At 41.2% G+C, this 15,145-nt stretch overlaps 1 protein-coding gene across 10 annotated transcripts in view; it reads left to right on the top strand.

The window, feature by feature from the left end:
* Window positions 1-15,145, top strand: part of PBLD (phenazine biosynthesis like protein domain containing) — a 53,639-nt gene that overhangs the window by 23,761 nt on the left and 14,733 nt on the right. For 5 of the 10 annotated variants that reach the window (XR_008657081.2, XM_055274507.2, XM_063637196.1 and 2 more), the window contains 3 exons: window positions 3,914-4,059; window positions 13,912-14,011; window positions 14,541-14,639. Coding sequence is in view for 8 of the 10 variants with exons in the window: in XM_055274507.2 (XP_055130482.1) it covers window positions 3,976-4,059; window positions 13,912-14,011; window positions 14,541-14,639 (283 nt within the window). In the remaining 2 variants the exon portion in view is untranslated. Of the gene's footprint in view, window positions 1-3,913; window positions 4,060-8,132; window positions 8,194-13,911; window positions 14,012-14,540; window positions 14,640-15,145 lie in introns of those variants that run through there. The other 5 variants (XR_010120290.1, XM_055274506.2, XM_063637197.1 and 2 more) reach the window with 2 other exon arrangements.

The following is a 15,145-nucleotide window of genomic DNA, read 5'->3' as shown; positions in this document are numbered from 1 at the left end:
CCATCATTTGCATCAACATGGGTGAACCTGGAAGGCATTATGCTAAGTGAAATAAGCCAAACACAGAAAGACAGATACTGCATAATCTCACTCAGTGAGGAATCTAAGGAAGTTGACATTGTAGAAGTAGAGAGTAGAATGGTGGTTGTCAGAGGTGGGGGTGGCTGGGGAGGGGAGTGGTTGGGGAGATCTGGACAAAGGATACATAATTACAGTAGATAGGAGGAATAAGTTCAAGAGATCTATTGTATAGCATCATGACTATAGTTAATATACTGTATTCTTGAAAAATGCAAAGAGAGTGGATGTTAAGTGTTCTAATCACAAAAATAATAATTATGTGAGGTGATGCATTTGTTAATTAGCTCGATTTAACCATTTCACAATGTGTTTATATATATACTTCAAAACATTATATTGTACATGATAAATATAATTTTATCTGTCAATTAAAAGAAACCATAAACAAAGTAAAAAGAAAAATTTTCTTTCAAATTTTGATTTAAAACATTTTATTTACACTTCGTAATTCTTTTTGATACTTATTTTCTTTTCACCAACTGAAAAAAAAGTAGATGGTGTTTGGATACACTTTGAATGCCAGTACTCTATTATTTTCTTTTTTCTTTTTTTTTTTTTTTGAGACAGAATGTCTCTCTGTCACCCAGGCTGGAGTGCAGTGGTACAATCTCAGCTCACTGCAACCTCAGCCTCCCAGGTTCAAGCGATTCTCCTGCCTCAGCCTCCCGAGTAGGTGGGATTACAGGTGCCTGCTATCATGACTGGCTAATTTTTGTATTTTTAATAGAGACGGGGTTTCACCATGTTGGCCAGGCTGGTCTCGAACTCCTGACCTCAAGTGATCCACCCACTTCAGTCTCCCAAAGTGTTGGGATGACAGGTGTGAGCCACCATGCCTGGCCTACATATTTATATTTTCTTTTTCTTTCTTTCTTTCTTTTTTTTTTTGAGACGGAGTGTCTCTCTGTTACCAGGCTGGAGTGCAGTGGCGTGATCTTGGCTCACCGCAACCTCCGACTCTGTTTCAAGCAATTTTCCTGTCTCAGCCTCCCTGGTAGCTGGGATTACAGGCATGTGCCACCATGCCCAGCTAATTTTTATATTTTTAGTAGAGATGGGGTTTCACCATCTTGGCCAGGATGGTCTTGATCTCCTGACCTCGTGATCTGCCCCCCTCGGCCTCCCAAAGTGCTAGGATTACAGACGTGAGCCACCACGCCTGGCCAATATTTATTTTTTTCAAAGAACTAAACTGATATTTATTAATGAGTAGCCTAGTTTTGAGGCAGAAGTTATAAGCAAGAGTGAAGTGGGTTCTTTTTTTTTTTTTTTGAAACATAATCTCACTCTGTTGGCCAGGCTGGAGTGTAGTGGCACGATCTCGGCTCACTGCAACTTCCGCCTCCCAGGTTCAAGCGATTCTCCTACCTCGGCCTCCCAAGTAGCTGGGATTGTAGGCACGAGCCACCACACCTGGCTAATTTTTTCATATTTTTGGTAGAGATGGGTTTCACCACGTTGGCCAGGCTGGTTTAACTCCTGACCTCAAGTGATCTGCTTGCCTTGGCCTCCCAAAGTGGTGGGATTACAGGCGTGAGCCACTGCGCCAGGCCATGAAGTGGGTTCTTTTGTGCTAACAGCTACAGAATAACAGGAATCTGCAGTGACAGGAAAACTGTAAATAAACTAAGACTATTACAGAGGGACAAATATACATCACTCTCCCCAGGCACATCCATGGGAGGTTTAATGACTAAGCAATTTGGACAAGGAAGCTTTCTGATTTTCCTACATTTACATGGTAAATGGAACCAAGATTAAAATTCAAGAGAATGGTCTCAGCACACACACACACACACACACACACACACACACACACACACACACACCATGCAGGCCAGGTGCAGGGGGGCACGCCTGTAATCCCAGCACTTTGGGAGGCCTAGGTGGGAGGATCACTTAAGTGAGGAGTTCCAGACCAGCCTGGCCAACATGGCAAAACCCTGTCTCTACAAAAAATACCAAAAAATTAACCAGGTGTGGTGGCATGTGCCTGTAATCCCAGCTACTTGGGAGGCTAAGGCATGAGAATCGCTTGAACCCGGGAGGCAGAGGTTGCAGTGAGTGGAGATTGTGCCACTGCAGTCCAGCCTGGGTGACAGAGTAAGACACTGTCTCAAAAAAAAAAAAGAAAGAAAGAGAAAGAAAGAAAGAAAGAAAGAAAGAAAGAAAGAAAGAAAGAAAGAAAGAATAATCTAAGAAATGCAAATGAAAAGAAGATATTTTAAAATCTTTCAGATTAGCAATGGTCAGACACTCTCATATACTGTCTAAATTGGTATACTTTTTCTGCAGATAAATTTAACTGTTTAAGTTAAAACACCTGTACACTTTGACCCAGGGATTTCACTTTTAGGAATATATATAAAAGAATCAGAAACACAGAAGAAAATTTACATTCAACAGGTTTGATCACTGCGTTGTCTTTACAAGTGAAAAATTAGAAACAACTTAAATATTCACCCAAAGGGATATGGTTTAACAACTTATAGCATATCCATAAACGTAAATCTATTAAAAGGATGTTTTTGAAGCATTTGGTGTCTTCAGAAAATATTCATGCTATACAGTATTTTCCAGTTGTATTGGAATGGCCCTGAAATTATGCTATTTTATAAAAGGGACTTGAGCATCCGTGGGAGTATAGTATCCTCAGGGGGTCCTGGGATCTATCCTCTGTGAATACAGAGGGCCAATTTACTGTTAAGAGGGTAAAACTTCTGATAAAAGCTGTACATCCAGAACATTAATAATGTTATTGCCAATTTGTGCACTTATGGGTCTTTATTTTCCAAGTTTTTTTATAATGAGTATATTTTTTAATTAGAAAAACATGCATTCTTTTAAAAAATGGTAATAATATTCTTTGGTAGACTGTAAGCAACATACATGCCTCTCGTATGTTTCATGCACTTCATTAAAAGCAGAGCTTAAGCGGCCGGGCGTGGTGGCTCACACCTGTAATCCCAGCACTTTGGGAGGCCGAGGCAGGTGGATCACGAGGTCAGGAGATCGAGACCATCCTGGCTAACATGGTGAAACCCCATCTCTACTAAAAATACAAAAAATTAGCCGGGTGCAGTGGCGGGCACCTGTAGTCCCAGATACTCGGGAGGCTGAGGCAGGAGAATGGCATGAACCTGGAGGGGAGCTTGCAGCGAGCCGAGATCGCGCCACTGCACTCCAGCCTGGGTGACGGAGCGAGACTCCGTCTCAAAAAAAAAAAAAACAAAAAAACAAACAAAAAAAACAGATCCTAAGCTAGTTCTGGCTACTCTAAGAAAGACTATGATTATGCTGCTAAGTTCTATGTATAATATGAAAAGTCAATATAAAATATGGAAAAAATCAATTTAGCCAGTATTTTAAAATGAATTTCATTTTAGAGGTTTTAAAAAGTTAGAGGATTGGCCAGGCACAGTGGCTCATGCCTGTAATCTCAGCACTTTTTGAGGCCGAGGAGGGCAGATCACCTGAGGTCAGGAGTTCGAGACCAGCCTGGCCTACACCGTGAAAACCTGATGCTACTAAAAACACAGAAATTAGCCAAGCGTGGTGGCAGGTGCCTGTAATTCCAGCTACTTGAGAGGCTGAGGCAGGAAAATCGCTTGAACCAGGGAGGCGGAGGTTACAGTGAGCCGAGATCGGTGCCACTGCACTCCCGCCTGGGCAACAGAGCAAGACTCCATCTCAAAAAAAGAAAAAAGAAGTTAGGGGATTATATCTCTTTAAATGTAGTATGTTTGAATAATTGCTGGACTTTGTATCTGGGAACTGTTCTTTGCGTCTGGACACCAAGTAAAACATTAACTTTTTAATTTTCTTTTCCAAGAAGAAGACATAAAGCAGGCTACCAGCAATTTTGAGAACTTGCAGAAACAGCTTGCAAGGAAAATGAAGCTTCCTATTTTCATAGTAGATGCATTCACAGCAAGAGCATTTCATGGGAATCCTGCTGCTGTTTGCCTCCTAGAAAATGTAAGTGCTTGGTTTTGAATTACAGTACCTGAAATTCTAGATTCCTGTAGAAACAATTACTTATTTTAAAAGACTAGTTTCACTGTTTGTTCACCTCTTTGGTTTGTGTTCTTTGCCATCATATCAGTAATGTTCATGTATGCAAGTTGATTTTGACCAAAGTATTTGATAAAAATGCCTATGCCTTGGGTACGTCCAATGAAATGAAGATTCAGATAAAGAGGAACTAGAGCCAGTTTTAAAAAAGAAGAGCTAGAGCTCCCTTTTAGCCATCAGGTTTTCAGTTAGTTAGCACCAAGTGTTGAGGAGAATGAAATTAGATGAGTTTTGTGTGACTAGACATAGCTGATTTCACATTTAGCATAACAGATCCTAACTGAGTATCTTGAACGTTACCTATAGCTCAAGCAATTAGAAATTCTTTTCAGGATCAAGAAAAGGAGACATTTTGCAAGGAATTAAGTAGTTAAGTAGAGTGGTAGAAGGTATTAAGCTATAGTATATAAATAACTTACTGAAAGACTCATTTTTAAAATGGCTTTTTGATTAGGATACACATTAATGGAATAGTTAAATATTAATGGAATAGTTAATAGAATAGTTAAATAGATAAATATTAATGGAATAGTTAAATAGTTAAATATTGTTAATAGTTAATATTTAAATATTGACCCTCAAGGTCAAGGAATATTGACCTTGTGTTAGTCCCTAAGTAGTAAGAAACAAGGTAAGGTGTCCTTTCACTCAGAGCAGTTAGCACAAGAGTAGATTATCTGAAAATTACTTCAAGAAGACAGTTAGCAATTGATGATCTTAAATAAGTCATATTAAGTTGGGCAAAGTGTGTGTTTGGGCCTTCAGAGACGGTGAATCTCAACCTGGCTATACACGAAAATCACCCAAGGAACTTTGAAAATGCTGTCTTTTAGATCAATTACAACAGACTCTCTGGGAGTGGAGCCAGCAGTGTTTTTTTATTTTGTTTTGTTTTTGAGACAGAGTTCTGCTCTTTTTGCCCAGGCTGGAGTGCAATGGCATGATCTGAGCTTACTGCAACATCCACCTCCTGGGTTCAAGTGATTCTCTTGCCTTAGCCTCCCAAGTAGCTGAGATTACAGGTGCCCGCCACCATGCACGGCTAATTTTTTTGTATTTTTAATAGAGATGGGGTTTCGTTATGTTGGCCAGGCTGGTCTCGAAAGCCTGACCTCAGGTGATCTACCTGCCTCAGCCTCCCAAAGTGCTGGGATTACAGGCGTGAGCACCGTGCCCGGCCAGCAGTGTTTTTTAAAAGTTCCCCAAGTGATTCCAGTGTGCAATCATGATGGAGAACTGGGCTGGGTGTGGTGGCTCTTGCCTATAATCCTAGTACTTTGGGAGGCTGAGACAGGAGGATTGCTTGGGGCCAGGAGTTTGAGACCAACCTGGCCAACATAGCGAGACCCTGTCTCTAAGAAAAAAGAAAAAAAAAAAGGAGGACTGATGAGCTGAACATTGTTTTTTATTGCTGTTGTTGTTGTTTTCTATTTTTTAAAACTTTTTATAAAATAGAGATGTGGTCTCGCAATGTTGACCAGGCTGGTCTTAAACTCCTGGATTCAAGTGATTCTCCCATCTTGGCCTTCCAAAGTGCTGGGATTACAGGCCTGAGCCACCGCACCTGGTGGAATATTATTAATTGAGTCCTTTTCACACTTATTTTCTCCCTCAAGTGGAGCAGTAAGGTGGCCATCAAGAGCCCTTGTCTTACCTTAACTCTACATTCGTTACGCAAACTTGAGCTGGTATTTTCTCTCCACAAAATGCAGAAGGTAATAAAGTTAATAAACTTTGTCCATTATTACAAGAGCTTGGGAAGATTAGTATGAAAACAGTTAACAACCAGATTCCAAATCATGACCTTTCTTTAGAAACAATCTGGCAGACACAACTTCCTGTCAAGGAATTGTGGAATTGACTATAACTGCTTGTCAAGTCTTAATACATTTGCCCCATGTCCGCATGTAATATCTTTGAAGAGTTTTGACAGTAGTTTATATTGAATAGAATATATTCCATTTTTATCAGATAACAAGAATTGGATTATTCTCCAACTTACTCCTTTTATTTCCAGTAAATTCAGCAAACATCAGACTTATGGGATTTCTTTCTTTCTTTCTTTCTTTCTTTCTTTCTTTCTTTCTTTCTTTCTTTCTTCTTTCTTTCTTTCATTCTTTTTTCTTTCTTTCATTCTTTTTCTTTCTTTCTTTCTTCCTCTCTCTTTCTACCTATCTCTCCATTAAAACATATTTTGTATGTTAATTATATATTTGGAAAAACTAGGAAATAAAAATTTAAGCAAAGAACTTACCGTTTAAAACAACACGCTTTAGTATGAATGGAAGAAGGAAAAAGAATATAAGGAAGTCCATGATTTGGGGACGCTCTCTAAAGAGTTTTCCAATTCACTTCTTTTGAGGCTTGGGCCTGTGAGACCAGGATAATTTCATGGCCTATCAGGGACACCTGAATAGATATCTAAAGATTAGTTTGCTATGCCTCTTAGTCATGCTTTTCTGCTCTTTGGATGTGAGAATCTTATCCTCCTGGAGGCAAAGGTAACACTTTTCCTAATTCATAATCAATAAAAATTATAATAGAAGTATAAATGGTGGTGTCTGTCCTTGGGTTCATTGTCCTGAGATGGTGGAGAGAATACAGGTGGCCACAGGAAAATGTCAGAGACAAATAAACACTAAATCTTATAATATTGGCCACAGTTCAGTAGGAATTCAGCCAGGCTCTGGGCTAGGAGCCAGAGGTCCAAAGGTTAACAAGTTCACCTGCCCTTGAGGGGCTCAGAGTCTGGTGCAGAAAATGGGCATGTAAACCCATCGTTATTCAGTAGTCACCACGGAGGCTACAAGACCTGAAGATACCAGGCCTCAGAGAATGGAATAATGTTAGGTTTTATGAAGTAAAAATACCTCAGATTTTAAGTGCAGGGCTTCAGATGTTTTTTTTTTTGTAGCTTTGTTTTAAATTATTCAAAATTTGACCAGGATGAGACTAACCACAGGAAAACCTAGTGGATAGACTAAAGACTAGGTCATGGTGCTTTGAGCTTTTTGAACACTTGATAAAACACTACTGAAAGTAAAGTAAAAACTTCTGAGTAATAAAGTTCAAGAGCTTCTATAATATTCTAAAGGATTTTTTGTTTGTTTTCAAGACAAGTCCATTTTTAAATTTTTAAATTTTTATTTTTTTGAGACGAGCAATCTTCCCACCTCGGCCTCCCAAAGTGCTGGGATTACAGATGTGAGTCACCACACCTGGCTGACATTTTTAAATTTTTAAATTTTTTCACATGAGAAACATATAACACTATACATTAGGTGAAAACAAAAACAGATTAAGGTCCAAGTGGAACATAAAACAAATATTTGAAAAAAATGTGATAAAAATTGTCTGGGTGCGGTGGCTCACACCTGTAATCCCAGCACTTTGGGAGGCTGAGGCAGGCAGATCACCTGAGGTCAGGAGTTTGAGACCACCCTGGCCAACATGGTGAAACCCCATCAAATTAGCCAAGGTTAAAGACCAGCCAAAAATTAGCCAGGTGTGGTGACGCATGCCTGTAATCCCAGCTACTCTGGAGGCTGAGGCAGTAGAGTTGCTTGAACCTGGGAGGCAGAGGTTGCAGTGAGCCAAGAAAGCACCACTGCACTCCAGCCTGGGCGACAGAGTGAGACTCCATCTCAAACATAAATAAATAAATAAATAAATAAATAAATAAATAAATAAATAATTGATGGTGTCCTCAGATGCCTGACAGTCCATTTGACAATGAAGACCTTGTAGAAACATGGAAAATGTATAGAAGCAATGTAAAAAGTAAAACAGATACATTATGATGATAGCTGGGTAAAAAACTAGAGGGACCCATGACTAGCTACTGGTTGTGGTGGTAATAACCAGTGGTGCTTTTTTTTTTTTTTTTAATTCTAATTTTTTTTTTTTTTTTCCAGAGACAGGACCTTGCTTTCTCCCCTAGGCTGGAGTACAGTGGCATGATTATAGCTCACTGCAGCCTTGAACTCCTGGGCTCAAGCTATCCACCTGCCTCAGCCTCCTGAGTAGCTGAGACAACAGGTGTGTACCAACACGCTCAGCTAATTTTTATTTTTTGTAGAGACAGGGTCTTGCTATGTTGCCCAGGCTGGTCTCTAACTTCTGGCCTCAGGTGATCCTATCAACTCAGCCTCCTAAAGTGCTTGGACAAGAGCCACTGCACCCAGCCTAATGTTTTGTAGATTTTAGTTTACAAGTTTTCCACTTCCTTGATGGTTTTAGAACTTTCTCCATCCAGGTGTGTTGACTTTACTGGAATCTTATCTACAGCAGAGGGACAAATGAACAATAAGGACTAATAAGTCAGGGCTGTCATATTCAGGTTGCCATATTTCAAAACTGCCACAAGATGGGAGTATTTTAAAACTTTACTCTGATTTTCTGATCATTATTCTTTGTGGGTCATAAGGCAATGGAACCTCGGTATGCGAAAGCAGTACACTGGAATTCAGAAAGGCAAACATCACTCTGTTTTTGCTGTTGGAAATTTGATTCACATGAGATGGCCAAAGGGAAATGGATATTAAAGCAAGGGAAGTCATAGCTGTTGGTTTGTAACTGTTTTGTGCAGCGTTTGAAAAGAAGCTCCTAGTGTAAAATGGAAAAATTTTTGGAAAGAAAAGCCAGTATTTTGAACAAATGCATCCTCTCTCTTTTGTTTGTAAGGCTTTCAAAGTTGAAGTCTTTCCATGATTCACCATTGTCTTGACCTTTGGTTGCAATGTAGAAATTCAGTGAAAGTCCAGCTGCCAGTGGTACATGTTGTGGGCTGCTACTGTTAAACTTTCCACGTCTCTGGTCCCTCAGGCAAATAGCAGGTGCATTTTTTAGTGTCCTGAAATAGAAGTTACAGTTATATAAATTCAAATTGCAAGAAATGCAGTATACCAAGGTAGAGAGCTGGTGGGCAGTGGAGTTTGTGTCCTAGCTAATGTGTGAAAGGGCCCATTTGCAAAGAAATCTATTACCAATAGATGGTAAGCTTGGCTACAATGTAGGATGTTTTAATACTTTTAAAGACTTATCCTAAAGGTCACAGGGAGCTATAGACAAAGAAAGGAAGGACGAAGATAGGAAGTTTGGCCAGATCAGATAGAGGAAGGACTGGCAGGTACTTTAGGTTTCTGCAGGCAAGGAGGCAAGTCCAGGAAGGCCAGCAAAAGCTTTTCTTGATCACCTTTTGATTACCACTGAGACTTGTGATTGCAGACTCTGCACTAAGGGGCTTAAATACCTCCCAGTTTCTATCAGGTGTTGTGTGCATGTGCATCTGGACCAGTTTCCACAGAAAACATTCAACAGGCCATGGAGAGTGCTTGAGTTCAATTGTTAACATTGTTGTCTTGTTTGCTGGGACTTTCCAGTGGCCCCCTCTACTCCTCTTCTTAGGTGGGATTTCTCACTTATCCAGGCCCACAGGTGCCCACAGGTGGGACAGGTACTCATCCCACTGCATTTTCACCATCCTACTTCTGGAATTCTAGAGTGTCCATTATGTTAAAGTTTAATCTCTGATTTAACAAGAGAACAGGCAGGTGCGGTGGCTCATGCCTGTAATCTCAGCACTTTGGGAGGCCGAGGTGGGTGGATCACCTGAGGTCAGGAGTTTGAGACCAGTCTGGCCAACATGGTGAAACCTCATCTCTAATAAAAATACAAAAATCAGCCGGGTGTGATGGCACACACTTGTAATCCCAGCTACTCAGGATGCTGAGGCAGGAGAATCACTTGAACCTGGGAGGCAGAGGTTGCAGTGAGCCAGATCGCACCACTGCGCTCCAGCCTGGGTGACAGAGCGAGATTCCGTCTCAAAAAAAACAAAACAAAACAAAAAAACAGAAGTGAGATCAAGCAACTTGCCTAAGAAGCTATCCTAATACAAAGCTCTTTGCACACAGTTTTCTGTCCAAATCACCAAAATCTCCCCTCTTTTTTAGGTTCACCACAAGGCCTCATCTTTAAAGTTTTAGAGTATTTATTGTAAAAATCTATGTGTCTCAATTACATATTCTGTGGTATTGTTCACAGTTGCTGTCTGTGGCTGTCTTGACTCCTCACCTAGATGCTAAGTCCCATGAACGCAGATCCATGGCTTATACACAAGGGTTTCTCAAACTTTAATGTGCACACGATCACCTGGGGAGCTTGTGAAAATGGAGATTCTGATTCAGAATGTCGGAGGCCCAAGACAGGGGCCCTCGGACTCTGCATTTCTAATAAATCCCCTTAGTTGTGTTGCCGTGCTCCTGGCTCAGCACAGTACTCATTAATTGATTGATTGCTGTTCCGTCTTAGAAACCTTGCAGGGGTCCATTTTCTCTGCTAGACGTTGGTTTCCCTGTCTGTAGCATGTTAAAGGGTTAATAATCGTTTGTCTTTGTGATGGGCAGGCAGTGTAGTGTGGCTGGTTAAAGCATGACTTTGAGCCACTCCAATAAAAAGCTAACATGTATCAAGTACCTACTATGTGTTGGGCACTGGGTTGAGTTATTTCTCTCTCTCTCTCTCTTTCTGTTTCTTTCAGTCTCTCTCTGGGTGAGCCGGGGCATAGAGGCTCACTCCTGTAATCCTAGCACTTTGGGAGGCCAATATGGGCGCATTGCCTGAGCTCAGGAGTTCAAGAACAGCCTGGGCAACATGGCGAAATTCCATCTCTACTAAAATACAAAAAATTAGCCCGGCATGGTGGTCTGCACCTGTAGTCCCAGGTACTCAGGAGGCTGAGGTGGGAGAATCGCTTGAACCCAAGAGGCATAGGTTGCAGTGAGCTGAGGCAGTGCCACTGCACTCTAGCCAGGGCAACAGAGCGAGACTCCGTCTCAAAAAACAAAAAACAAACAAACAAAAAAAAGCTTATTATGTTTCCTGCCATGATTTATTTATTTATTTATTTTTGAGATGGAGTCTCGCTCTGTGCCCAGGCTGGAGTGCAATGGCATGATCTCGGCTCACTGCAACTTCTGCCTCCCGGGTTCAAGAGACTACTGCTCAGCCTCCTGAGTAGCTGGGATTACAGGTGTGCACCACCACTCCTGGCTAATTTTTGTAGTTTTAGTAGTGTTGCCATGTTGGCCAGGCTGGTCTCGAACTCCTGACCTCAGGTGATCCACCCGCCTCGCCCTCCTAAAGTACTGGGATTACAGGCATAAGCTACCACACCTGGCCCCTGCTAAGATTTTTGTATCAGCCGGTAGTTTTAAAATCATGACTGATTTTTCACAATAATCACAGTTTTATGCCCTATACAATTATATGGAACATGTTTCAAAAGATTTTGAATCAAAGACAAGAGTGTTTAATTTGCATAACTCAGAGAAGTGAATTATGAATTTATTAATATAAAATTATAATTCTTCTGGGTTTCAGGAGATCAATAGCAATAAATTTGGCCAAAACAAAAATGCATTTGTCTTGAAACCTCTTTAAAATTCAAAATCTAACTAGTAGATTTTAGTTAGAAAGAGTTTCAGGAGATCAAGAGCAATAAATTTGACCAAAACAAAAATGCATCTTCTTGAAACTTCTTTAAAATTCAAAATCTAACTAGTAAGCATTTTATTGATTAAAAATGGATTTTTCTTCTCAAAAGGAAAACATACTACGGGTCCACTTTTTTTTTTTTTTTGAGACGGAGTCTCACTCTGTCACCCAGGCTGGAGTGCAGTGGCACGATCTCGGCTCACTGCAACCTCTGCTTCCCAGGTTCAAGCAACTCACCTGCCTCAGTCTCCCGAGTAGCTGGGATTACAGGCGCGTGCCACCACTCTCGGCCAATTTTTTTGTATTTTTAGTAGAGATGGGGTTTCTCCATATTGGCCAGGCTGGTCTCGAACTCCTGACCTCGTGATCCACCCACCTCGGCCTCCTAGGGTGCTGGGATTACAGGCATGAGCCACCGCGCCCAGCCGGGTCCACCTTTTTTACTTGAGTTAAGAGGAATGTGTGTGTGTGTGTGTGTGTGTGTGTGTGTGTGTGTGTGTGTATGCACGTATACTTCACAATAAACCTTGACTTAAGTGCTCTTATTCCCATCTTAAAGGTGTGGAAACTGAGGCTATAAGATTAAATGACTTGCCCACTTTTACACTGCTACTAGGGGCTCACACAGGATAGAAATTCAATTCTGTTTTCAAACCCACATAATTTTTTTAAACATTTTATTTTGAAAAATTAAAAACCTACAGAAAAGTTTCAAGAATGGCACAATGAACATGCATATTCCCTTTCTCTAGATTCACCAGTTGTTACTGTGTAAAAAAAATTTTTTTAGAGTCAGGTTCTCGCTATGTTGCGCAGGCTGGTCTCCAACTCCTAGGCTCAAGTGATCCACTCTCCTTGGCCTCCCAAAGTGCTGGCATTATAGGCATGAGCCTCCCAAAGTGCTGGGATTATAGGCATGTGTCTGGCCAGTTGTTACTGCCGTCCACATTTGCAAAGCCCTCATTCTTTTTCTTTTTTCTTTTCTTTTTTGTTTTTGAGACAGGATCTTGCTCTGTCGCCCAGGCTGGAGTGCAGTGGCACAATCATGGCTCACTGCAGCCTTGACTTCTGGGCTCAAGAGATCCTCCCACCTCAGCCTCCCATGTGGTCTGGACCATAGGCAAGCACCACCATGCCCGGCTAAATTTTTTATTTTTATTTTTTGTAGAGACTGGGGGGTGGTCTTGAACTCCTGGTCTCAAGCAATCTTCCTGCCTTGGCCTCCCAAAATGCTAGGATTACAGGCGTAAGCCACCATGCCCAGCTAAAGCCCTTACTCTTTTTTTTTTTTAATCTTTTTTACAGAGACAGAGTCTTACTATGTTACCCAGGCTGGTCTTGAACTCCTGGACTCAAGCTATCCTCCCACCTCAGCCTCCCAAAGTGCTGGGATTACAGGCGTGAGCCACCATGCCTAACTAAGCTCTCATTCTTAATCACTATACTGTTTATTAGGTATATTGTGGTCTTAGGATATTATATGATCTCTCCATTTAATTTCTTCATTTGTAAGGGTATAAAAATATTTACATTGAGGGTTTTAAAAATGAGATTAAGTGAAATAATGTACTTACTTTTTCAACAAATGTTTACTGATCTCCTACTGTGCTGGGATGAATACCAGGCATTGTTCCAGGTCCCAACAAAGCAAGACAGCACAGTCCATTCCCCAAGAGAACTTAGAATCAGAGGTGGCGAGGCCAGACAGTAAAGGGCACACCAGGCAATTTCAGGACATCTAAGCACTGGAGAGGAGACAACACCTTTAGACACAGTGGTCTGGGAAGGCTTACTGGAGGAGGTGACCCCTGGCCTGAAGCCCTTCCCATGAAAGGGAGTAAACCATGCAAAGACAGGGGAGGAGCGGTCTAGCCTGCCCAGAGTGAGTGCTGAACCTCTCTTTCACCAACAAAGCAAAGGAGATTGGGGTACTTCCTTGTGTGGAGATTGTTTTTAGGAGGGAGCACACTCTGTCAGCTAGACTAGATCTTAATGTGACAAAAAACAGGCCAGGCCAGCCAGTTTTTCACAGTCTATTCCAGCTTGCACATTTATAACCCTTCTTCACAGGGTACTGCAAGCATGGGTTTCTGAGAACCAATCTTTATAAAAGTGCCTTGAATTCCTTGGTAATTATTTCCTTTTAAGCGTGTAACTTTTATTATTACTAAACTGGTTTTTAAATTAATGGTAGTTGTTGTCCAAAGGAAGTCTGATCTGTGTTTCTGAAACCTCAATGATCTTTTGTTTCTAATTAAGGAATTGGATGAAGACATGCATCAGAAAATTGCAACGGAGATGAACCTCTCTGAAACTGCTTTTATCCGAAAACTGCACCCGACAGACAACTTTGCACAAAGTAAATATGCATTTTTTTTTTTTTTTTAAAGAACTGTTCTGTCGCATAGGCTGGAGTGCAGTGACATGATCTTGGCTCACTGCAACCTCCGCCTCCTGTGTTCAAGCAATTATTGTGCCTCAGCCTCCCAAAGTGCTGGCATTATAGGCGTGAGCCACTGCACCTGGCCTAAATATGCATTCTTTAAAATAATTCTTGAATGACATCAGAAATTATTTTTTAGGTGGGGGAATGATCTTTAAGGAAAATGCCCCCTTATTATTTGCTTGCAGATAGTAGATAGAGCGGGAGATTCTGATTTGGTTTTCAGTTCATCTGGGGGAGGGGGTGTTGGTGAATCTGAATGTTTCCATTCCAGATCTAGCACTGGGGAGCCCTAGGATGCTTGCCTAGCCATCATTCCTCCTTTTACAACATGTTTTGGCTATTCATCATGCTAGGGAACTATTTAGGAAAGAAGAAAATGAGAAATCTGTGACCTGCTTGCATGGGAATGATCTCATCTCTCTTTGGCTTTTCCTATCCTCAGGTTCCTGCTTTGGACTGAGATGGTTTACACCAGCGAGTGAGGTCCCACTCTGTGGCCATGCCACCCTGGCTTCTGCAGCTGTGCTGTTTCACAAAATAAGTAATGTGATTTTCTTTAATGAATCTAACACTTAGCAAATGGCACTTTTTTTTTAAGTTCTCACACACACTTTTTCTGATGGTCCAAAGTGACTGATATAAAGACTCTGCAGAGTTTACTTCATGCTATTCATAATGCGGAAACAAAACCAGCGACCTTCAATAGCACTTTGGCCTTTCTGAGTATGTGCCCAGCATCACTGGAAAGCTGCAGTCAGAATGCTATTTTATTTTATTTCTATTTTATTTTACTTTCTGGTTGACAAACAGTTTGACAACCATTTTATTTTATTTTATTTTATTACTTTTTGAGACAGAGTCTCACTGTGTTGCCCGGGCTGGAGTGCAATGGCACGATCTTGACTCACTGCAACCTCCGCCTCTCTCCACCTCCTGGGTTCAAGCGATTCTCCTGCCTTAGCCTCGAGTAGCGGGATTACAGGCACCCGCCACCACACCCAGCTAATTTTTGTATTTTTAGTAGAGATGGGGTTTTACCATGTTGGC

Source organism: Symphalangus syndactylus, chromosome 4 (assembly GCF_028878055.3).
Source record: "Symphalangus syndactylus isolate Jambi chromosome 4, NHGRI_mSymSyn1-v2.1_pri, whole genome shotgun sequence".
Lineage (NCBI taxonomy): Eukaryota > Metazoa > Chordata > Mammalia > Primates > Hylobatidae > Symphalangus > Symphalangus syndactylus.
Note: the sequence above shows the minus strand (reverse complement) of the source record. Positions and strands in the feature narration are given on the sequence as shown.